The 26,231-nt window shown below is 38.0% G+C and overlaps 1 protein-coding gene across 1 annotated transcript in view; it reads left to right on the top strand.

Moving 5' to 3' along the window:
* The window catches only part of apbb1ip (amyloid beta (A4) precursor protein-binding, family B, member 1 interacting protein), a 38,739-nt gene that overhangs the window by 7,125 nt on the left and 5,383 nt on the right, over positions 1–26,231 (top strand). The window contains exons 3-10 of the mRNA XM_055007344.1: positions 1,103–1,190; positions 2,822–3,114; positions 5,839–5,916; positions 7,550–7,709; positions 23,657–23,778; positions 25,128–25,202; positions 25,305–25,448; positions 25,944–26,054. Of these exons, the coding sequence (XP_054863319.1) occupies positions 1,103–1,190; positions 2,822–3,114; positions 5,839–5,916; positions 7,550–7,709; positions 23,657–23,778; positions 25,128–25,202; positions 25,305–25,448; positions 25,944–26,054 (1,071 nt within the window). The remainder of the gene's footprint in view (positions 1–1,102; positions 1,191–2,821; positions 3,115–5,838; positions 5,917–7,549; positions 7,710–23,656; positions 23,779–25,127; positions 25,203–25,304; positions 25,449–25,943; positions 26,055–26,231) is intronic.

The following is a 26,231-nucleotide window of genomic DNA, read 5'->3' as shown; positions in this document are numbered from 1 at the left end:
GTTCAGGCTGTTGCCATGACAACTATAAGACACAAAAACAGTTTGATTGCAGGTTGTCGTTCTATTTTTCTTTGTAAGACTGAGAAAAATTACTTCGTTTTTTTTGTTTTGTTGGGGTTTCTTTAGCTTTTATGGCAGAAAACTAATAGAAAATTATTTCGTAGGGAGAATCCGTTGTTGAACTTCTTATTAGCTTTCCTATAATTTATGATTTTTTAAACTCACCTGCTTCCTGCATATATCAGTTTGCAAAATTAACTTAGAATCATAGCTATAAAAATAATATAAAACAACAGGAACACAACATAAGCAAGTATTTTTTTTAGTTTTTACTAGTTTCATAGGCCGAAGAAGTAGTTTTGAATAAATGAGTGCAAATTTTTAAGGTTTTTGTGCTTAATTTGAGTGTATGAATGATTTTTTTTTAAACTATTTTTTTTTACAAATATATTGTGCATAAAGAGCATAAAATCGATAAAATGACAAGAGTGTTTAAAATGAGTAAATTAACATTGGGGTTTAACCTTTTCATTATTAGGTCATTTTTGAATGTAGGTCATAGCTGACAACACATTTTTTCATGACCACTAATAGTTAATTCTCTCAAATAGTCTGAACCTCTTTTGAGGTGGATGACAAAGTTGATAAAACCCGCCATCGATCACCGAGATGCTTTAGACTGGCAAACACAACAGGAACACTCTTTGTTGTCATCTAACAACCGTAAATTACACTGAGAAGGTCAAATGGCAAATTCATGAGCCAGCGAGAGATTACACTTCCCCCCCCCCCAGTGAAAAACCCTGCTGATCACTTTGATGTTGTTTTCCAGCCCAACAGTCATTTTAAATCACTTCAATTTTGCCGAGGAGGAGGCTTCATATTGCACATAGAAGCACTGTTAGGTCCGACACCTAAAAACAGATGGAACGTTAAACGTAGAACTCTGCTTTCTTACATGAAGTTTGAGGACCGTTTACATTTCAGAGCCCTCGGCGTGTGTTGTGGTTTAACTCACTGAGCCTCTGGGGGTCTTGCTGCCGTACAGAAATCGCATTCACGCTCTCATAAACACACCGCCTTGTTCATTCTTGCCTTGCAGAGTCTCGATCAGGAAACTGTGCCTCCTGCGCCGCTGCCCAGCACCGAGAAGGAAGCCAACTTCTCCATCGGCTTCACTGACCTCAACGGTGACTTAACATTTTGTCGTGTCAGTGTGTGTGGAAACGCTACAAAGAACTGGGTGTTGAGCTTTTTGCACAATGACTTACTTGCTACAGTCTCCCAGTTGTGCAAGTCCAGGATATATCACATATTTTTCATCAATTAGAAAATTATTGAGATTGAAGGACTGGTTCTGACGTAAAAAGCTAAAAGGCTGCTCTGCTCTGTATCTGGCAACTGTTCAAGATGTGATTTCAGACCAAGATTAAAGTCTAATTAATCACTATTTGCCTCTGGCTCTAACAGGCTGCACAACAAGCAGCAGTAATAATATTAGAGCAAGGTCACAGCTTCTTACAGTATTAGCGCTCTAATTTAAGTTCCTCCTTCCCCTTTTGTCTGTGCATTGTGAGCGCCATTAAATCTTGTCAAACTGAGTTGATAAGCTCTGCAGCTTTCACAAACATATGTCTCAAAGGACTTTACAAACACAAGCCGTCCTTGGCGTAGCTGAACTATCAATCACGGAATAAATGGTTTTCCATTTTCTAAAACAATAAACTGCTATATCCAACAGTCAGCAGTCAGTGAGGCTGGTGCATTAAACAAATGCTGACGTGCTGCTGCTTGGAGAGTACTGTTTACCATGTTTGTTAGCATAAGAACACCTACAAATCAGCACCAAACTCATGTGCAGCTGAGACTAGTGCAAGCATTTGGTCATAAACTTTCACTGGAGAATTAAAAATGTTGGCTTTAATGACGCGCCACATGAAAAGTTAAGTGATTCCAATTTATCCCGTGGAAAAGATGAATCTCTGTGCCAAATTTCTTGACAATCCATCCCATAATTGTTGAGATATTTCAGCCTAGGCTACCAATCTAGGGGTTTAGAGAGACATTTCCAACCATAGTACCTAACCTCTCTTTCATAAGGAGTTTGTAAATTGCAAATGATGCCCTAAAAATAGTTAGTTAATCATTTATTGAGTTATAAAAAGCTAAAACAGTTTAAAACAGTTTAAAAGAACAATTTTTGGATTCCCTGTTTGTGAAAACATGTTTACATCTTTTAATACATCTGTTAATTATTGATTAACCATCAATAAAGCCATTTGTTTTGCCTATAAATGGTTGGTTAATAATTAATAAATACTCTGCTGGGTGTTGTTCCTCTGCTCCATTTCCCTCCATTTCCTATCTATCTTCATTGTTACTGTTTGACAAAGGCGGAAAGTCAAAAAATCATCCAAGAATAATTGTTGTTATTTTATAAAGGGGTTCTAAATAGGCTAAATATAGTCTGCAAGCAAACTAATAATAATATTCTATTTGTTAAAAAGCCTTCCCTATGCCACCAGCTTTTTTTAATTAAGTGCAAAATAATGAATGGGCAAATGAGGAATGAAATGAAGGAAAAACCTTAGTTTATTTGGTTACTGCACTGCTGAATAAAAACATCCGAAAGAGGAACTAGTTTAAAACAGGAAAGTTGTTTAGGTTTGGAGCAAAAATCCAAATCATTCTGAAAAAGGAACTGAGGCAAATTGCATGAGAGGATACTGAGTATTTACAGAGCGATCATGTATTCTGAGCACGAGGCAACACCTACAGTAACTATTTATGTATACTTGACGACATGATTCTGCTCCACCAGCGTCCCTCCATGAGCTGGAGGACAATGATTTGGACGCTCTCATGGCTGACCTGGTGGCTGACCTCAGCGCAACAGAAGAGAAACTCGCGGCGGAGATCGAAGGCCTGAAGGTGCCGCCACCGCCCCCATCGGAGCAGCAGCTGCCGCCGCCGCCCCCCAAAGACCTGACCACGCGACCGGCCTCCTCGCTCACCTCGCCAACATCCCCCGCAAGCACCAGCAGCAATGTTAGCACCCCTTCCCCCTCCACCACCTCCCCCTTACCACCTCCTCAGTCGAAGAAGCCCACAAAGGTGAGTCAGCCCTTGTAAGATACGAGCAACATCTCTCCAATTGCCTCCTCACCTCTCGACTCTACTGGGAACTGGTCCAAAATTTAAGAAGTGAGAGTTTTAATCAAGGCTTGACAGACTAATAGAAAGTTAGTTTTGGTTGCTTTCAAGGACAATGCCCCAATGCTGGAGGACGCGTAGTTCTTCAGGCCTTTAAAAGACAACATGGAAGAGCAGAAACCTAGCAATAATGTCACAATCTTGCTTTTATTGGTGATATGTCTTGGTTTACCGCGAGTAAGTGCTTTCTAAGCCATGCGTGACAAGACAGTTTTACAATAAAAACATCACCAGTTCCCAGCCTATAAATTTCTGATGAGTTCTCTTCGCCCCTTTGTGGAACTTCGGAAGAGTGGTATTGCTCTTATAGCTGCCGGACAGTGAGATCATAGCGGAGCTGCTCCTGCACGGCGGCATCTGTTACAGTTACAGAGACTTGTGAGGCTAAACAGCCCAGAGAGTCTGTCTGGAACAGATCAAACGCATGCGGCCATGAGAAAAGTGTAACAGGATCAATAGCAAAGGTTGGGGTAGAGATGTGGCAGTGGGGGGAAGCCAGACGGGAGCTTATTGCTTTAGCAGAGCTTGTTACCTCATCCCTCTGAGGTAAAAACACCAGCTGTGCCGGGGCAGAGAATGCGTCATTGTTAGGTAGACGAGTACAAGTTCATTAAAGCTGTGGGCAGGATTTTTATGTGTGATTGCACCTGACTATTAGGAGCATAAATCCAAAGAAAACAGTAAACCATCCCAGCTAATTCAGATCTAATAGGTTGGATGTAATATACTAAATGAAATTCTTGCATGAACCCAGAGGAAGAGATGAAATTAAACCAGTATATTACACCTCCTGAACAAAAAGTGCTTTCCACAGAAATGTACTCACTGGAATTAGATCTTTTGCATCTCATTTAACAAAAAATATGCAAGAATTTCAATACATCAAAGGTTTTTCTATGAGAATGTGATGGTGTAGAGCTGATTTGGGATCAGGCCTGACTGGTCATCATGTTTCACATAATACATCTAATAAATGTTCCAACAAAATCTTGTAAGACAGTCTCTAGCCATGTTTCCATAGCATATTTTAAGGTGCATTTTAAAGCATCTTACTACAAAACAATTTTTATGTTTGCTTTAGCTGGTTTTTGACTTGTTTGAAAAAGAGTTAATACTCACAATGGGATATGGAAACCTCATTTTTAAAGTCCTATTGAACATTTAACTCACATGACTGATCAGCTGTTACCAAATCTTTCACTGCTTTCATCTCCAGATATCTCGAAATACGACTAATATCAGCTGACATGAAAGCATAATTGCAGCTTTCCAGATTTTCAGCAAGTCCTGAAGACTTCTATTCAGTTTTTTGTACTAGATGCCAAAGTTTTGTTTGTTTGCTTGGTGTCTTTGAGGTTTTTTTTTTTTTTTTTTTTTTAACGGTTGGCAAACAATTCTCCTCTTTTGTTCTGTTTATTGCAGTCATGTATAACGAAGCATATACCACATTCTGGCAACGCTGCACAGCCTAGTTTATGAAAACACAACTGATGTGGCTACTCTGTAGTTGAAATGATCTTGTTAACCACAGACCTTCAAGCATGCATTGTGATTGTTAACATTTTAAGTTAAAAACTGAATTTTTGGTGCTTTGCAATCTTGATTTTGAATGTACAATAGTTTCTACTGAAACTCTGAAGCATCTGCAATTAGAAACCACCTAGCAGTGGATGCTAATCAAAGCTAAGCTAATGCTGCAGACTGTAGACGGGAGAGTGAATTAATATATTTTCCAAAACCCCAAACTATAGCTTCAAATAATATGAAATGATTGTGCCATTTGCAACTTTTTTTTTTAACTTTAAAGTAGTGGTGGGATGCGTTTTAAAAAATGCGTTAATTAATTACAGGCCTCAGATAGCAATATTTGACACAATAAGCAAAATTTTTCAGTTCAAATAAATTTTGGTTGACGACTGAATCGATGAATAGACATATATGTGAACTTAAACAACAAAAATGTTTATGTTTCATTTATATTTATCTGCATTTTTCTTCTGTCTGCTACAGTCACAGATGACTGCAAACTCAAAGTGCATTTATAGCGATTATATTCAACATTTTTAGACATCTTGTAAACTCAAGCACTTTTACGCTTGAACAGCAGTCTATTATGGGCTGGCTACACTGTTTGCTGGTACCAGTCTGTGTCCCAGAGCACAGTTGCATAAAGTAGTTTCATTTATGCAAATGCAGCGCGGGGAGCGAAGGTCCGACGCATCGCGAAACTTTCGTTAAATGTCTAAACTAGCTGTCGTTGAACTAAAACGAGGACAGATTCAGCAGCTTATTTTTCACCCCAAATGCTTTCAGAAGAACTTTTTGCTGAACAAAAAAAGTCTGGCAAACAGACTTTAGGTTTATTACCGGCACCTACTGGGCTGGAGTGTGTTAGGGAACTGAGAAAGGTGTGACTAAATGCGTTATGTTTTTACCGCATTATTTTTTCTGCAATTAATTAATCGTATTTAACACATTAAAGTCTAAGCCCTGTTTTAGAGATGATCTTTGGGCACTGATTTTTCTAAAAATTGTGCACTTTCAGCACAGTGACATGACAAATGACAGAAAAAAAACGATTTCAAATGTCTCATCACTGTATGTATCATTATTTGTCCTGTTTAGGAGGAAATTGAGGCGCAGATGAAGGCAGACAAAATCAAACTCGCTCTTGAGAAGCTTAAGGAAGCCAAAGTGAAAAAGGTAAGAGCAGCCTAACCCTGGCTTGGTGCACTGTCCTCTGATCTGACATCCACTGGCAACAATAAAGACACTTAGAATTATGGCTGCCTGGACGTCACTGTAAAAGGCTTAATGGTCAAACATCGCATGGCTTCTTTCTTCTCTTCTTTCATTTATGAAGAACCATCAATCACAGTAATGGATGGCCACTTTCATCCAGCCAACATCCTGCAGGACGGCACGGCTTCCTCTTTGTGTGATATGTGGACACTTTCTCATCTTCAAAGCAGCACAGAAATGTACAGACATGTGGTCTTGCATGCAAAGCTACGCATCAAGATCTGCGATTTTACACAAACAAAACCAATTTCATGCAAACTCCAAAAATCCAAAAATCATCATGTGTGCAAGTTGAAACTGAGTAAACACATTACTGGACACTTTCACAGGAACCCTTGTTTATGAGTTGTTAGATTCAGAAGAGCAAGGTGCCAAATTCAGTGGTTTTAGCAGAACTTTCTGTGGTCAGAGGCCCTCAAGTTCCAGATAAACCCACAGGTTCCTGATCATGTTTTCAGCATGGACCTCTTTTTTTGAAGATACTTTCTTTGCTTGAGGAAGTACTTAGGTGAAAAATAATTTGATATCCAGTGATATTTCATTCGACCACATGTCAGAACCGGATTGTTTTCCAGGGAAGGTCGAGACTGAGTGACATATGATCTAACACCCTAAATCCTCTTGTGATAACATCTCTGAAACCCACATTTTATGACAAAAGGCAACTGGCTGACCTTGTTTCTGTGAAACTCCTCGGCTTCCCATAGCTGGATTTGTTTCCAGATGAGAGGAAGCGTGAAGCCATATGAGCATGCAAAGGAAAGCGATGCTCTGCTCCAGAGCAAAATAAATCTCAGCCAAGTCGCTGGACGAGGCGCTAAGAGTGCAAAGAGACTGTGGAGGAGAAATTAATAAAAGGCCAGAACGGAGAGACAGAAGTGCTGATGCTCTAACTCTGCTAGTAAAGCTACCATTAGGAAACAGAACCAAGCACTTAGTGCACAGAGCCTGTAATTAAATCGGTGAATAAATAAGCTGCTTGTGCATAAATGCTGGATTTGGTGTCTCGCTCAGGACACCTGCTACTATACTAGAAAACTTCAATCTCTCATGGAAAACATCATGTTTTGCACAGTTTGCATAATATGCTCATGCTTTCTGGTGAGAGTTTGATAGTAAAATTGATTTGGATCACTTTCTCATCCATGCTTTAAATATGAAGCAACAGCTAGGCTAGGGTGGCTAGATTAGCTTAGCATAAACTGAGGCAAAAAGTGAACCTGTTTCTGTCCAAAGACAAGAAATTTTGCAATCCAATCCAATGAATTTGCATGTAATTTCTTGCTAGTTTAGTCTTTATCAAGAAAGCAAAGTTTTTTCTGGATAAGCTAAGCTAAGCTAACTGCCAGCTAGCTGTGCTATAGCTTCATATTTACTGCAGAGTTTAAGAAGTAGGATTTTGCTCATCTAAATCTCTTCAAGAATATCAAAATACTCATTTAAATTAGCAGCTTTCACTTAATGGAATGTAACTTTTGTATTGTTAGAAAGAGGAAATAAAACAAAGGTCAATAAAGTCTAATTCTTCTGACAGTTGGTGGTGAAAGTGCTGATGAACGACGGCTGTTCCAAGACTCTGATGGTGGATGAAAGACAAAACGTCAGGGAAGTTCTGGACAACATGTTTGAGAAAACTCACTGTGACTGTAATGTGGACTGGAGCCTGTGTGAGACCAACCCTGAACTGCAACTCGGTGAGTTATTACGATAAAACATCTACTATGCAGTGGAGTCTACACAGCGTTATCACTGTATTTCTACTGCAAAGATGACTATACAAGCAGGTGATGAGATAATATAGAAATTAAAAGTAAGCTGAACTACACACAAGAATATGAAACAATAAAATGATGTGATTAAACTAACAAAAGTCAAAAGACAATAAATAAAAAGTATATGAAGTGATAAAATAGAAAATGTCGATCCCCAAAGTAATGAAACTGTGCTTTAAAAAATTACACTAGATCCTTAAAGACAGAAGTGTCAAAGTCAAAAACAATTCCAAAAAATGTTATATATTAATATTATTTTTTACTTTCAGTTACTTGTTTCTTTTATTCTTTGAGTCCTGATCATAAATACCAAATATTAATTAATTTTCAGGAATTTAACAGTTTGAATGCCAGTTTGTTTACAAGATGCCATTGTTGTTTTTTATGGAAATATTTTTTATATACACAAATAATATTAATAATAATTTCCATTTAATAACAGCTAAGTGATTTTTTTTCTATTTTCACAGTCTGGGATATGTCAAATATTATCAAAATTGTGACATTTTTTATTTTTTTATGCAGTGTGAAATTAGAAAAAAAATTAAATCCTTGTCAACAAACACTGATGTTCAAATTTCAAAATTACCCCCAAATACAGGCTTCGCCAAATTTTATGCTAAATGCATTAACACTTGCAAGATTTTTTTTTTAAAGATCTAAAATGAAAAGAACATAAACTGTACTCATGTCTGCATGAGAGTGGAAAAAATAACTCATAAATATGTAACTTTGATACACAGCGATCAGTTTTTAGGTGTTTAATCAATGACCAAAGAGGAACTTTAAAATTTAGCTACCAGTCATTGATGACACTGAATTTTCTTTCCTCTTGTTAAGTCCTAAATGATCACATTTTTTGAGTTTGAGAACCTGTAACTCATTTTGCTTTAACTTCAGGAACAATATCTAAAAAAAACTATTAAAAAAAAACACAGTTTGGTCATGTGTTGTCTGGTGACATGGCTAAATAAAGCAGAGTGGCATCGGCATAGCTACAGCAAGTGATGCAATGTCTTGAGGACACCACCAAGAAGTTACACATCCAGATTTAGAAGCACTGGAAAATATCGTAACATCTGTAGAAGTGTCAGAAAATAAAGCTCCAACTCTGGCTGAATGGTGTTTATGACAAATGATTAATCTATCAACCATCAGTAAGGCTTTAAGGAACGGTTGCTGATTAATACAGCACCACAGGAACTGAACATGTGGCTATTTCCTGAGATATTTGCCGTTTTAAACACCTGGTGACAGGTTGAATGTTTTAGGGGGAAATTAAAAGTCGTCTGCACAGAAAATTAGATTCCCTTTGCATTTCTAGCAGCAGTTTGGAATAAATCAATCTGGGCAGAGGGAAAAAAGATGCTTCACCGACAAGTGATTTCTGGGTAATGTAGTGTAGGAACAGCTCAGGAATAATCCGAGCTGAGCAACAAAACCAGACTAACACACAGGGGTGATAAACGCCTTAACAACATAAGCCTTCAGTGTGTTTTTATATAAACTGTCAGCTGAACACAGACACACATACAGGGTGGGATATTTCACCCTGGTCCAGATGATGGACTGTGTTTTTATTGGCACGGTGGCAGCCACACTGCTGCGAGCTCACAATGAAACACTGATGGTCCTCCCATCCGTCTCTTTTCCCCCCCTCCTCCCCCATTTTCTACACCCCCTCCATCCCTCATCTTGCTTACACTCGCACTAGTAGTGTAGACAGGTGGGTTTAATTTGCTGTATCGGACACTGTCAGTCATCCTCCCTGTCATGCGGAAATAGAAGCCTTATGATCTCAATCCTCCGTCTGAGCCGTCTGTGCTATATTTACTTCAGCTGCCGGACTGCGCCGCCATCACATTCGCTGCCATCTGCTTTTCTTACAGCTTCATCAGATTGTTACGGCGATAATTCGCAATTTTAAAGAAACAATCTTATATGTCATGCGGTGTGACTCATTTTGCGCCGTCCTCAAACAGTTTTTTAATGAAATGCCGGTGGAAAAGCCATCAAGCCAAAGTCTACACCAATATTGTTTTGCTTTAAAAATCCGTCGAGAAATTTTATATGCAGCTGTGATGCACGAAATTAATGGATTAGCCTGGAATTACTGTATTTTTTTCTTGATGAATTCCATTTGGACACAAAAAAATGAACCTTTTCATGCACTTTGACCTCCTCATGTCTGTGGCTGTCAGCTTTTTATCTTTTATCTTATATTACGGTTTTAGTAATTTCCTAAATCTTTTGGGCAATATAGTTGTAGCAAATGTTACTCAAACAGAAATCAATAATGAATTTGCTGGGGACTATTTTCTGCAGCGGATTAATACACACATTTGGTGTGACAGTGCACATTGATATCTTCTGCAAAAATTATACATAAGGTATAGATTACAATAAATATATTTTATTTGGAAAAGGCAGCAAATGTGACAAATCCTGATCAGTTCCTTTTAACATCTCTGAGCTTTTACTTTGAAAGTGTAGCTAGCATTCTATAGGCTATGGAATGGAGACCCTTAAGGATTAGCCCCTTGAACAAACGGTCAATTCAGAAACTATAAGTCGTATTTTTAAAGTTCTTTCACCACGTAAAGCACAATCATGTTGAGAACAAGCTGATGTAATTTCATGTACGCAGTGTATATTACACATATTTGGTGGCAGGTTAGAGAGACTCACCTTTTCTGATTCTCAGCCGAATTTTTCAGATATAATGGGAGTCAATGCGAGTTTTGGTCGACACGATTTATGAGAAAAACATCAGTTCTACAGCAATGAGACCCACACTGGGTGAAAGAAGGCAAAAATGCCTATATGTCTATGCATAAATTGTTCATGTAGAGGAGAAATTGTGTCATGGAGACAAGGCTAATTGCGCTTTTTTCATAAAAAATTTTCTGGTGGAGAGAAAAACTCAGGAATTTCAAAAATATCCTAAAACTTATGCTGCAACTGCGTAAACGGCGTAAATGATATCAAAACACGAATTTAGTCAGATAACATTTGGAGCCTTGTGACCCATTTAAACTTTGAATGAAGCGGCTACTGTAAAATATACCAGAGCTACAGAGTTCCAAAGATGGCCATTCCCATTCATTTCAATGGGGATTTTTAACACAGCTTCTTATCAATTTCGTGAAAATGGAACAATGAATCAATACCAAAAGTCAGAGCACACTGACATGATATTTTAGTTTCTGTCTTTTCATTAATTTGTTGAAAAAACTGTCAAATACAACAAGATGCAACATCTCTATCTGCAGTACAGTACGGTACTTTAATTTGCACTTTCTTTGTTGATGTTGTCACTAGCTGATATGTAACCACAGCTGTCTCCGGCGCTAAATTTGCTCCCTTCTTAAGATCTGTTAAACCAACCATTGCCACTACAGACACTACATTGACAACTCTGGTTAAGTATGAAACACAGAGAGGTTTAAGTGGTTGATAGGCAGTACTGTGTTACCTTATTTGGTAACAGACGATTTCTATTAGAATCCCTCTGTAGTTATTAATTTAAACCCTGAAAGCTAAACTTTGTATATCAAATTCGATGAAAAAAAGGCTTCAAATGGGTCAGATTTAACTTTTACACACTTGCCTCTCCTTCTGGCTCATGGCAGCTCGAGCACACCAGCTCACCAATCACTCTACTCAAATACTGTAAAGACAAGCCAAGTTTGAAGATGAACAATGGTATGGAAAGCCCAATTCTGCAAGTTGACAGGAGGGTCATTCCATCTCAGTTCACCAGATTTTAAAAAAAGGTTCACACCTGACCTTTTCATATTTGTCAGACAATATTTATATGTATACTTATGCTATTAAGTAAAACATGTAAAATATAGGGTAATGTTAGCTTTTGAGTTAAAAATTCTTAAAGGTGTTGATTTTTAGCGCTGTTTTCTTCGCACCAATCTATGGAGGAATGATTGAAGTTTCATAACTTGAAAAATAATAATATTGCAGGCTTGTTGATCAACTAACAATCAGTAGTCACCACTTTAAAAAAAACATCACCCGAATTGCAGATGGTCAAGCGGTGGATTGAGACGGAATGGCCCGGGGTTGGTTCCTGAGGTTTGTGATGTAAGAAACCCTCCAAGTCTGAATCCATGTTTTCTAAACTGCCATCAGTGCACTGAAGTTTCTAAAATGGAAATGTTCCGTCATGGCAAAATATCTTCCAGTATATAAAAACACCCGTATGATCATGTTAACAAGCTAAAAAAAACTTGATTTTCACTGGAGGGGATCTTTAAAAGTCCCACACTCCAGCTTGAACTACTTGTTAAAAAGTGTACTATAAGCAATGTTCCCTGTAATTTTTCCTGAGTGTGAGCAAACACACAAACTCCCTGAGCGTCCCTTGGACCACTGTGAGCAACATCAGACATGTGCACTGTGGTCACACCAGCATCGCATCCATTCAAGTTACATGGTTCATTAAAAGAATCAAATTACAGCATTTACATTTCTGTTAAAACACTTTGTCAACAGGAGCCAGTTGAAGGCTGCAGTGATTTTAGTGACACTACAATGTATAAGAGTGAAGTTATTGAATATTTGTCTCTCTTTACTGTTGCAGCGGTTTTGCAAATTGCAGACGGACCCTGTTCACTCCATAGACACCAATGTTATTCCTGTAGCTTGAAAGACAGCTACTTTTGATAAAACTGGGCTTGTACCACATTGTCTGCCTTGCAACAATGGGAAAGAGGCACCGTTTATGTTTTGACAACCTATATCTAACGAGTTATTGATGCTGGAAGTCTGAATCTGTGAATATCTTTCCAACTTTACTGAACTTGGGGCCACTACCACCTAAGGAGTGATATATTTAATTTTGAAAAAAGCATTTAGCCATACTTAAAGCTTTAAGTGCTTTATTAACACGGAACTAAAAATTTTGTATTGTTTTATTGTCACAGGTTCTGTCTGAAAAGAGGTGGCATCATTTTAAACAGTGAAATCAAACTAACAAAATGTAATGACCAACCAGTGAGCAATACTGGATTCTGCAAAAACATAAATAACTTTTTTTTAATCTAAATCTTATCTTAACACAGTTAATGTATGAACTTATTTTTGTGTGTATGCATGCCATTTATTGATTTATTTAGTACTGTTAACATATCAGAGTTCTGAGTGAATTTTTCTTAAGATAGGCAAAGGCCATTTATTGATTACATATAGGCTCTTAAATGTTTATTAAAAACTAAAAAGCATTTTAAAAAAAAACAAAAACAACTTAGGCATTTATTGAGTCACTAAAAATACCGTACAGTACAGACCACATCAGCATCTGGTAAATGAACAACCAGATACTGATGTCTCTCACCATATGGACTTCAGGAGATGACTGGGGGATGATAAACTGTGACCTACTGGTTGGGTTCTCTCTGTTCTCATGTTTCTTACAGGTTTGTACCCTGACAGCTGGGTCCTAATGTTTTTTGAGCAACACACCATACTATGACGTTTTTACAATGATGGTTCTACTATGGAACCAGTTTGACATGTTCAGGTGTTCTTTGTGTGAAAACTCAGAGATTTCAGGGATCAGAAGGTGGCTTTCAACTTTCTTTGTTAACTTTCTGCTTCAACTTTAAATTAAATTTCCTTCACTAAGCCAGCCCTCTGGACTTCCAGGAAGCTGTGTTCCTATTGGCTGTCCAGGTGGCTGCTTGGTGTTATCAGGAACACCTGAGCAGCTCAGTGTCTTCCTGCTTTATGTGGCTGCAAACATTTCCTGTGTTTCTCTTCACCAGTGAACTGGGTTTGGCTCTGTTGCTTTAGTTTTTTATGCGTTGGCTTGCAGCTTCCAGCAGTAAAATCATCTTTAATGTGTTTCTTGGTGTGTTTTAGGGCTTTGTACTGGATAGTTGTCTTGGTAAATGTGGTTCTGTAGCCACAGTTGGCACATGGTGCTAATGTGTGCAGTGATTAGTGGATTTGGTGCACCTGAGAGTTGTGTCTTCATTTTGGCTGCAGTGAGTCTTTAGAGGTTTTTTGGTCAGATGCATTCTGTATTCTTGTTTGTTGGTTGTCCAGAAGGTAAGAGTTCCTTTCCTGATTCTCTGTTTAAAGAGGTTCTCTGGTAGGCTGCAGGAGACTTTAGCGTTTGGGTTGTGCTAGTTTGGTTTTTGTACAGTTTCATTTGGACGACTATCTTGAGGCCCCTCCATGTGGTTTAGTGAGGTTTTCTGGAACAGTTCTACAAAGCAACCTGCAGCAGAAGAGACTTTGAGAGTTTTTAGGAAGTTCTGGAGAGCAGACTTTAGAGCAGCAGAAACATTTGTCAGCAGTTTGAGCAGGAGAAGGTGAGCTTCAGAGTAGAAATGAGAAGGAAACCTTCTTGACCCGTGTGGTGAGGTCCTGTACCAAGAGTTTGAGCAGATTGTGAAGAGTCTGTAGTTCTTTGGTTTAAAAGCACAAGCATCGACTCATTAAAGGAGAAAACAGGAGACATTGTTGCTTCTTCTGTCGCTCTGCAGTTTCCTTAGACTGAATATCAAGTTTATATTTTAAATGATTTCCCATGTGAGCCCAAGAAGACTTCAATAAACTCCCTCCATCCCCTGGACACAACAGATTTTATTACCATGTTAAATCTTTTTTTTGTTTGTTTGTTTTTGAGTTTTACTCATAGTTTGAGCATAGTTTTTTCTCTTTGCTTGTTTAGTTTTGTCATCTGTGTGAAAGGTGCTAAACAAATAAAGTTGAATTGATAAACTGAATAATTGACTAACTCATGATTGTGACAACAGAACTATTTTCATTGTGATTTAAGGGTTTGTTTCATTTTTAAGGTTGGGGTTAAAATCTTGACAGAAAAAAAGATTAAAGAAATAAACTACAGTAAAAAAAGCAGTTAAATCAAAGGAAAAAACATTTAATATAAAACTTTTAAAAAGAAAATTAAACATTGAATACAATTAAATTATATTAGACAAAATATTTAATTAGATAATTAAACGGAAGATACAAAGCATGTAATTATGAAATTAAACAAAAAATTTTAAACAAGAATATTAAACATTAGAGATGAAATATTTTAGATAATTAAACATTTAAAAAATACAATTAAACAAGAATATTACACATTTAGAAAAATACAAAACATTTAATTAGATTATTAAACCTTTACAAGTCAAAACATTTAATTAAAAAATTAAATGTTTAATTAGAAAATTAAATCTTAAAGACAATAAAACTTTAAATAGGAATTAAACAGAAAATACAATGAAGCATTAAAAAAGAAAATTAAACATTAAAAGGTGGTAAAACATTTAAAAAGAAAAACCTGAAGAAAGATTTAATCAAAAAATTAAACATTGGGAAAGAAAAGGAAATTTTTCAAACAAGCCGATAAAACATTTGAAAAAACAACAAACATTAAAAAGACAAAACATTTTGAAATCAGATCAGACATTAGAAATGAATAAAAGGTGACAAAAGAGCAAAACTAAACATTTAAGAAGAATCAAACTAAAGATAAAACCTTTGAAAAGACACCAGTTAAACTTTAGAAGATCAAATTAAACAGAAGAGACAATAAAACGATCAAAAAGAGCAAAAACAGATAAAGCCCTTAAAGTGTTTTCTAGTCTGAAATGAAAACATCAAGTTGTTTCTTCAAACATTTCCTCTTTCTATGTTCTTGGTTTGATTGTGGACAGATTTACTAAGAACTAATTTCAGAAAACTGATTTCCAGATAAAGTCTACTAGAGGTTGAAGGCATCGATCAAACTAATGTTACCTTCTGATCTCCACAAACTTTACTGTTCAGTGAAAAGAATCAAAGTTTGTTGAGGATTTCTAAAAAATCCACAGGTGAAGGTCTGAGAAGAACTCAGATGGATGGTCTAAATGTGAAATCAAGACTCATGGTCACAAGTTTTAAGGCTTCTGTTAACCAGAAACTTCAAACTAACAGAGAAGTACTGAGAAACTTTTAAAACTTCAGTCCTCAGACTGTCTAAAGGTTCAAACTAACAGAGAACTGCTCAAGAACTTTTAGGATTCCAGTCCTCAGACTGTCGAAAGGTTCAAACTAACAGAGAACAACTCAGGAACTTACAAGATTTCAGTCCCCGGACTGTCTAAAAGCTCAAACTAACAGAGAACTACTCAGGAACTTCGAAGATTTCAGTCCTTGGACTGTCTGAAAGTTCAATCTAACAGAGAGCTACTGTGGGACTTAGAAAATTTCAGCCCTCAGACTGTGTGAAAGCTCAGGTCCTGAGGACTCGGGAGGTGTGGAGGCTTTGGAAAGTCTTGGAATTGAGGGTTCCACCCTCCAGCTCAAAGGCTGAAGCCCAACCTCCTGAGAAAAACGGTCGAGACGAGACTCGAGTTAAAAAAAAACTCGAAAACGACAAAAAATAGATGATAAATGCGCAAAAAAAAGAAGAATTTGTATCTGAGCGAGTAGCTCAGGGGGATAAGACGAGAGCCTACCAAGCGGTAGGTCGCAGGTTCGAGACTCGCCACCGGCCTTTTTCTTTCTTTGTCTTTGTCAGGATTTTGAGAAAATTTAAGAAGTGTCTGGTCTTGAACCAGCGACCTGCAGCTCCATAGGCAAATCCTTAACTCACTGAGCTACAGATCAGATAAAAAAACATAATTTCGTCGTCCCTTTGTCATCGTAGTTGCTGAAGTCACCACATGGGTGGAACCAAGGCGGAGTCTGGGTGGAGTCAGGGCGGAGAGTAGGTGGGGAGGTGGGTGGCGGCCTCCCCCCTCTACTCCCCCACCTCCCCACACCACCCACCACACCTTCCCCCGCCCGACGAGTTCTTCGAGTCTCCACGAGTTCTTCGAGTCTCCAAGGGTTTTCCCGAGTTTCTGGAGTTTCCACCAGGTCAGAGGCAGAACAAGTTGTCATGAAGAGGTGTTGAAGTCAGCCAGGATGGACTGACTTTTTACAGCGACTAGAAGGAAGACCACTAGAAGAGCAGGTCTTTAACCACCATCCATGAAATCCATGGAGTCGCTCCAGAGAAATGAAGGGAGGTCAACTTTTATCAACCTCCATCCAGATCTTCAACTTCATATCTTTACTTTGACATTTTTAGCACCACAAACCTTTAGTATCACATTTTATTATCCTTTATTAGGACTTTCATGGAATCCACCAGCAGATTTAGTTTTTGTTGACAAACTTTATTCTTGTCATCATGGGACTGCAGTATTTAAAACTCTTCCTTCTATTTCACCTCATGTTTATTAGTTTTAGTGGAGAAAGTTTGAATTTTCAATTAGTCTCTTAAAAACTAAATAACAAATTGGATTAGTCAAGAGGTTTAAATTTCTTAATTTGTCATATTTTAAATATGACAAAAAATATAAAAATAAAGCATCTTGAGACAATTTGACCTGTAATTGGCGTTATATAAATAAAATTGAATTAAAATTGTATGTATCTTGTAATGCTGGAGTAATTCAGCCATATATGTTGGAAAACACATTTTCTTTGTCCATTAATCTGTTGATTGTTTTCTCCAGTAATTCATTTCTTGTTTTGGTTTATAAAATGTCAAACCCAAACATATTCAGTTTACTGTCATAAAAACCAAAAAGATTTACATTCATGATGCAGGAATCAGACAGTTTTTCACTTTTTATCTTAGTTTAGTCAGAAAGATAGTTGATAATGTGTGAATTGTTGCAGCTTGTGAGCCGTAGAAGGTTTTAATCTTTGGGGCCGAGTGTCAGAAAACATTTAGAAACCAACATCAACAAAACACTCAACAAAGATTTGAATATCATTAAAGGGAAATCCAACTTTTGCATGACAATGTCTAATTAAAGCACATTTATTTCCAACGTAAATGTGTGATATTCATCCTCTGGAGCTTTCTCTTCACATCATCTTCCATCTGGACTGGTTTGGTCGGGAGCATGTGCAACAAACATTTGAAAAACTGCACTTTAACATCCATGAATGACACTGAAGTTTAATCTCTACATAAATTAGACTGAGTCTGGATGTGCTGCTGTCATTAACTCCTAAGTTTAGGGAAAGTTCAAACAAAAGAGGACAGTTCAGATAAGACTTGAGAATGAGCTTATTCTGAACAAACATCTCAGACTTTGAGCTTCAGCACCTCTAGCAAGATATTTTAACAACAAGCAACTCAAGAGATCCAGAAGTTGGAGAGAGTTAGCTTTAGCTGAGCCAAAGAACATGTGGGACGCTAACCTAGCAAACATTTCAGACTTTTCTCTGTGAATTCTGAGAAATAATTTCCTATTTAATGACAGAGCTACACATCTTAACTCAGTGTCATTAAAACAGACTCTAATTCAGTGTCATCCATCCATATTAAAGTGCAGTTACCCAAAATGTTTGTTGCATGAGCTCCAACAAAACCTGTCCAGGTAGAAGGCCACTTTGACAAACAGGAAGTGGAAGATTCCAAGCAGATTTATAGAAGGGGGAACCGGACTGTACTAAGTGTGGTCGATTATAGAGGGGTGTTTTGTGGGTTTTTAAGGCTGATAATGATTATTAGTGAGACATTTGGAGTAGATGTTCATTTGCAGTAAATGAAAGTATTTAAAATCTTGAGTTAAACTTAGAAGAACACAAACTCTAACAGAAAACTTTGTTGATACGTTTTTGTTTTGTTTACAGATGTTAAGTTAAAGGAGTTTTATTCGTGACGTATAACCAATCAAATCACTCCTGAAGACAGAGCGACCACAGGTAGATAAAGGTTCAGAGCCAAAGTAGCACCATTTTTAAATGTATTTATTACCGTAAATCAGTAAAAAATAAAATACTGCTAATCAGTAAATCAGTCAGCCCACAATTACTACAATTCTACAATGTCTCTTTCCTTTGACTTGTTATTTGTACAATATACGATGTATATGATGGCGTTTTTTCATACCAAAGGCTATACTATGATGTTTTCTAAGAGACATACTTTGCTACTGTGATCTGGCTCTGGGCCACTGCACTCCTCCTCTGTTGTTTTCTGGATTGTACTCAGCTGCATGCCTTCGTCCACCCGGCCTCCGTTGACTCGTCCCGCCTGCCGTCTCTGGAGCTGAAGCTGGATTGGAACAGACCAAAGTACAGTCCAATCACGATGTCAGCTGCCTCTCAAAAGGCTCCTTCATCTGGCAGGAGGCAGCACTTCTTCTGAGGGGAAGCTGAGCTGGTCCAGCAGAACTTTGGAGATGTGTTCCAGTGGTTGGTGGATGTGTGGGGAGATAGAGAGGGACCTTTGAATTGTTCAGAAAGGAAAACAGGGAACCCATTGGTAGTTTTAGTTTAGGGTGCTACTGCGGTGTGTTTATGGGTTTTAAGAGGTGAACAGGAAGAGTTTTTTTAGTATTGATGATCTTTTACTTTGTTCCTGGTTGGAATGCCCATCAATGTCAACATGAAGTTCACTTTTAGTTCTGTTTATTTATTTTTATTTTACTAACACCCATTTGTTTTTAACTCCCTCACATGTTGTGTTGTTGTAAACTTCCTCTTTCAAATAAATTCTCGTCTAACCCTCTGGAAACCAGCGTTTGGACTCTTTTGGTGTTGCTCCTCACCTACTGACAGCTGTGGACTAAAGGCTATACTCTGACGTTTTTAGAGCGAGATGCTATACTATGATGTTTGTTGGGCGACACACTATACTATAGGCTTTTTAAATTGACATATTACTGTGACTTTTTTTTGTTCTTGTTTTTTTTTTTTAGCAACATATAAGAATTCAAACAGTTTTAAAAGTTACTATACTTTTACTTGTGCAATGAAATTATTATTCTATGGCATTTTTTAGATGACATATTATACTCTGATGTTTTCTTGAATTACATACTATTTTGACAATATACTGCACTATGACATTTTTTGAACCACATATCATACATGACAATTTTAGGCAATATCCTATCATTTTGCGCTTTTTGAACCACATAATAATCTATGTTTTTTTTTTCTTGCCAACATGCTGTACTATGAACGACAGACCATACTATGTTATTCTTGGGTAAAGCATACTATACTTTACATTTTCTGAACTACATCCTATACTATGGCATTATACACAGAGTGCTTTGGTTACATGTTGATTTATAATCTAGATTTTTTTCTGTTTTGTTTTTTGACGGGATTACCACAGACCTGACTGTGAACACCGTCGACACCCACCTCAGGGAGACGATGCCTAAGAGCTCAAGGCTGCTTGGTCGTGGTCTTTCTGGCACGTACTCTTCCAAGATGAGCCGGGAAGTTTAACACTGATGGAATGACACCAGGTCTAAGCCGACAAACTTCCAATTCCTCCTCAACCCATAGTCTCTGGGAAACCTACATGGACTAAGAAAAGTAGACAGAGAAGTAATTAAGTCTGTACACAACATATTAAAAAGAAATCATGCTAATAAATTAAGTACAAAGAACCGAATTCGCCAATATACTGGAGACCAGAGCTATTTAATTTGATAAGTATAACCTTGTTTAGTAACATTTCAATTATTTGAGAGCAGTCCTAAAGAACTGCATGTAATCCCAATCATAAAATGGGTTTGGAGGAAGAACATAGATGGTAATCTGGATATACACGAGTTAGGCTTTATAACTACTATTGGTAGTATTGGTGGTAGTAATAGCAATGTGACTACTACTAGTAGTAGTGGTAGTACTAACTACTGCTGCTGATACTGGCACTGCTACTACAACTTGTAATACTATTACAAATGCTGATACTACTTCTACAACTCTAACAGCTGTTTATACTACTACTGCTGCTTGTACTTTTAGTATTACTACTACTGCTTGTACAACTATACTACAGCTACTATTAATCGTCTGGTATTTGCTTGTCAAGCTACTAGCTCGCCTTAGCGTTTTGCTAGTGGCTAACTAGTTAGCTCTCATAGACTGGAAGCTCTCAACAAGATTTCATAATGAAAAAAGAGCCAAAAACTATTCTTACCTATGAAAAGTCATTCCAGGTTTCCTTGTCTCAATCGTACGACGTAGTGTGTAATTGTATGCAGCACAGTGAGCCAGCATTCTTGTTGTTTCCGTTTTCACGCTGTCTACATCAAGGAATGCACTGAAACGTTGCCCCCACTAGCTTAGCCTCGCTGTAGCACGCAGCTCAAAGGGGCGTGTCCTATCTACTCATTCATAACTATGACAACAACGATGGCTGCACATAAGGACGCCTGTCAATGACGTTGATTAGCTGCGTAAATACCATTATATACAGTCTATGGTAAATACGTATGTGAATCGCATCATTGGCTGCAGCAGCCAGTCACCGGTCACTCACTGACTCACATTGAAAAATAGCACAGAATGAATTGTTACGTGTTTATTTTATTTACAATTTAGGTTGGATTTTTTTTTTTTTGTGCACAGCTCAGATTTTCTGTGCGCGGAGACCGTGTCAGCAGTGCTCAATTGTGCATGCGCGCAGCTTAGAGGGAACAGTGACTATAAGATATGGCTGAGCTTGTATTTTATCACACACACAATCTAAAACACTTAAGATAACTTAAATGTTACATTTGTACGATAACTGAGAAACCTTCTACTTTCTGAATATTACACATGCTTTTTATTGCATCTGTTTGTAAAGATGATTTATCTGTAGAGTCAGGCAAACAAACAAACAAACAAAAAAAACAACAACCACAGAAGAAGAAATGTGTGTTTCCCTTTGGTCAACACTTTGACCAAATCACAGCCCCAGTTTAAATTAGCCGTCTGACACGCAGATTGCTATTTATAACATGCCACTGGTGCATCATTTCTACTGTGCAGACCATCTGACTCATGGGCACGAGAGGTGGATGGGGTTTTGTGTAATCTTTAAAGTGGAAACTGACTTCATTTTTGTATTTTTAAATGACTGTAAACCCCCCTGAAATCTGTGTTCTGACTAGTCACACTTCACATGACCTTTAGTTCTTATCAACGAAAGAGTCGTGCTCGACGGGAACACGATCTTCAGACAAGTCCCTTCTGTTAAAAGTCACCCATGTGCTCACCACGCGCACGACCGAACTGCGCCATGTGCTCGACGCAGTTCAAAGGGGTTTTTACTCCTAATAACTCACTCCAGCAGCAAAGTCACACCATCCGTTTAATGACGGCAAAGAGTCAAACTATAGTCTGGAGCCCTGGCAGCAATTTCTTTTAATGCCTACCTCTGCCTCAGCTGGTAACCTGTAATTGGAGACCATGGCTAAACTACAATCGAATGCCCAGTACATGATGGAGATCTGTGGGTGGGCAAAGAGGAGGAGGAGGAAGGAGCTCTTAATGTGTTTTCGAGGTTTTAGTGCCATTTAAAGTCCTTCCAGCGAAGGAATCCAGCCTTAATTCAGCCCATTTGAAATAGACAATCGCACAGCTGTGAAACTGACTTTGAACCGAGCTCAGCTGATTTTAAGATTTACTGACACAGTGAGCTACTATACATATGGCACAGCATTTGTTTTGGCTTGTTTTTATGGCGCGGAGATAAAGACTGATGTATATTCTGGTTTAAATAATAAAGCGCCGCGGAGTGAGTGTGTGAGAAATAAACCTGAGACGTTTTAATCTTCCAAACTGACTGCGCCAAACAATTTTTTCTGGCTGATAGAAGAGAGATTAGCAGGATTTACTGCAGTGGTAGAAAGGTATCTCAGTGCTGTACTTCAGTGAAATGCACTTGATTTTGTACGACTTTTTCACAGCTTCTCTGCAGTTTCCAGACAGAAAAATTACACCACTGCTTGGTTAAAACGCATGAAGTGATTTAAGAACTCATTTGTCCTCATTGCTATTATAATGATGTAACTCTGTGTGAATTGTTAGTGTGTTTATTGTTGATAATTATGGTATTTATTGCTGGCTGTGCAACTAAAATTGCCCCTCGAGGATATAAAAGTTGAATTTTGATCTTGACCTTATCACTGTTCGAATAAGCAGCCGCTTGTGATCATGCAAATAATTACTGTCTGAGAAGCAAAGCGAGAATATAATAATATATATAATTGCAAGTTATATAATAGAGACTGTAGCTCCCTTTAGTTTACTTTTAACTGGCACTCTTCAGCCTTACAGCAAAGTTGTTATTTGTTTAAAATTCTGCTGAGTTTTCATCTTACTTGTAGTTTCCTAATCTTGATTACAACCTTTTTGGGATGAGAACATTGTCTACTAACTAATAAAAATGTTTAAAAGCCATATGAATAGTTAGATAAAGCACCACATGAATCAACTTTAATGTTAAAATTCAGCTTACATGTGTATGTAGCAACAATTGAAGGACCTTTATTGTGAAGGTTAATTTTTCTTCACTACTTTTACCTTTACACTGAGGAACAGCAAGCTGCTTTTAATCCAAAAACACTTTTTTTTTGGATCAGACAATGACCTTTTGAGCGCATACCCATAAAATTCTACTTCTCTTACCTGCCAGCTGTATTATGCATAAAAAACATGAACAATAGTGCAGTTAAAATGCATATTATATTGGACTAAAGAACTCAAATAGGTCTGAAGAGTGAAGAAAAAGTAGGAACAGCTAAAAAGATCAGTGGTGTCACGCTCTGACCTGAGCTTTAGGACCTTCTGACCCTTTGCGTCCCTGAATCTTTAGCCTCCTCAATCTGTCTCAAGTTGTAATACACCTTCAATTGAAGCCACTATATGTTGAGTTTGTTGTCCCATCTAAAAATACTCTGGAAGTCTAAACTACACCATTTTCACCAGTGTTATTTCACTTCAACACCAACAGAGTGGTTTCAAAGCTGCTGCTGCTGTATTATCCCAAGAAAATTATACATTTTTTTGGCTCGATCATACTGTGACAACTAGTTTGTTTGCTTTTCTTATGGCAGAACGGACATTTGAAGACCACGAGAACCTTGTGGAGCCGCTCTTAGCGTGGACGCGGGACAGCGAGAACAAAATCCTCTTTCAAGAGAGAGGGGAAAAACATGAGGTTTTCAAAAACCCACAGGTTGGTCCCCCGCACTTTTATAAATCAACACAGACAAGCTACCTCTCTAAATATAGTAGCATAGTGATCAGAGGTGATGTGCGTGTGATATCTCAGAAGTCCCACATGGGCTAGTTCCTTATTCTTGGCCTGGGTTTGTGCAAATCTATCTCCACATTGTTTCAGCTCAGCGCCGTCTGGCTATTTTCACTGTTTAATCGCTGTCTGAATTATGAGATGTCTTTCCTCCGTGCGGGATGACCTCTTACATTTACGTCTTCACTGCAATATATCAGACCAAACAGCTTCAGGCGAAAAAAATACTGAGATCTTGGCATGTTTGTTGATATAATGGGACCCTTTGTAATCTCAGAGTGTTTAATGGATTCGGTCTGTTGGCAAAGACAAATGGCCACGTTGGAAAACTGGTGAGATATTCTCATTTTTTAGGTTCTCCATCATGTCTTCCACGTCCTCCAATGAAAGACAGATCTGTTTTATACAATATGTCCCAGTTAATTTAGAAATGTAACTTTTGACAAGAGCTACCAAGTAGAATTTCCCTCTGGGCTTTGTACCGCAGTGAAAACATAGGCCTGGACTATGATATGAAGTCAAAGTATTCCAGTCATATGGAGACAAAACAGTGGAGCTTGACAGAGTGATGGGGGCTTCTGAAGGACTAACTATGACTTTTTCTGCTTGGGATGCTGATAGCAAATGTTTGAAGGCAATATTCTGTACGTTAAATTTCAGTTTTCCAAAGAAAAATAAAGAGTTAGGTTAAATCACTTCATAAAACCAGAATACACATAGTTTCTTGAAGAATCAGATGCTAACAGATGCTAACATTCTGGTTTTAGACAGGTATAATGTTTAGCATATTCTCTACCTTACTTTAACCTGATAGCATGCCAACATTTACCAATTAGCACCAGAGCTGCAATGGTTAGTCAATTAGTTGTTTTCTGGTTTCCTTACTGCTCTGTGACAGTAAAATGAAGCCATTTTATGGCATCATTTTGGACTTTGCGAAACACTGAACAACATTTTTTTTTACCATTTTCTGACATTTCAGAGACCAAACAACTGATCAATTGCTTGGGAAAATAATTAACAGATTAATCGACAATGAAAAAATTATTAGTTGCAGCCTAAGTTGGCACTGAAGGCCAAGTACAGCCATTAAATTTGAAGCTTTTTTTGTTCTAAATGAATGTCTGTACAAGATACATTCTCATATTTATTTTACAGCCCAACACTGCCATCCCTTCAGTCTTACGACCAGCATTAATAATAAAAATTGCCAATATCCTTGTAAAGTCATCTTGCCATCATAAATAAATGCACTTTTTGTTTTATTCCTGCAGAACTTTTATCTATGGAAGAAGGATAAGAAAACTCTCAAAGACATTAAAGACAAAGACAAGGAGTTATTAATACAGGTAGGTAAACACAACCTAGAAGTGAAATATTATCCTTAAGGTGACAGTTCCCAGTGGGAACTCCTCTCAGCGACCTCTTTCATCCCTCTTTCACCTCTGCAGGAGAACTTCTGCGGCACTTCCATCATCGTGCCTGATCTCGAGGGGGTTCTGTACCTCAAAGAAGACGGCAAGAAGTCCTGGAAGCAGCGGCTCTTCCAGCTGAGGGCCTCGGGAATTTATTATGTGCCCAAAGGGAAGACCAAGGTCAGGGGTCAAAAGGGGAAATCGAGGAATAAACGCAAATCCAATCGCTGATGCTCTAATTCTGGATGCATCTAGTATTGAGCTGAGTGGAAGTAGTGACAGATGAAAATCCAGCAGATACAGAGAGAGATATTTCTGCTATGTCAACTGAAACCTCTAATGAAACCTAATGTTTTTCATGTGTCCATGGGACTACCAAGTTGTACTGTGGAGTCTTTTCTGCTTTATCAAGCCCACTCTTATTTCATGCACTGCTGAATATAGCTAGAGCTTTCACTCCCCGCGGGATACCTTCAGTACCATTTATCTTAGATCTCTTGGCAGCTCCCAATCCCAAACATGCCATTCGTACAGTGCATTGTGCTTAAATCCTGCATCTGTGGTGTAGATATTCAGTTCAGTGGGCACAGAAAACGGGAAAAAGGCAAAAAAAAACAAGCCAAAAAAGTTACTGCAGATCAACTTGTAATGTAATCCTCTATTATTTCTCCACAGTCCTCCCGTGATCTCGTCTGCTTTATCCAGTTCGACAACGTAAACGTCTACTATGGCAAAGACTTCAAGAGCAAATACAAGGCCCCGACTGACTTCTGCTTTGTTCTGAAGGTAAGTTGGCTCATTGATCTGGCTTGTTTCAAAGCTAAAAAAGATGTTAATGAAGAAGTGCAAAGTGGTTTCTGACTGCTGCTGCCTGCTTTACTGGAAATTTGAAATGCAATAAATAGTTGAATTTGAAGAAGTGAAAGGAGACCGCTTCGACCGATTTAGCTCAAAGTGGTGAGA

The sequence above is a fragment of the Amphiprion ocellaris genome, chromosome 22 (assembly GCF_022539595.1).
Source record: "Amphiprion ocellaris isolate individual 3 ecotype Okinawa chromosome 22, ASM2253959v1, whole genome shotgun sequence".
Lineage (NCBI taxonomy): Eukaryota > Metazoa > Chordata > Actinopteri > Pomacentridae > Amphiprion > Amphiprion ocellaris.
Note: the sequence above shows the minus strand (reverse complement) of the source record. Positions and strands in the feature narration are given on the sequence as shown.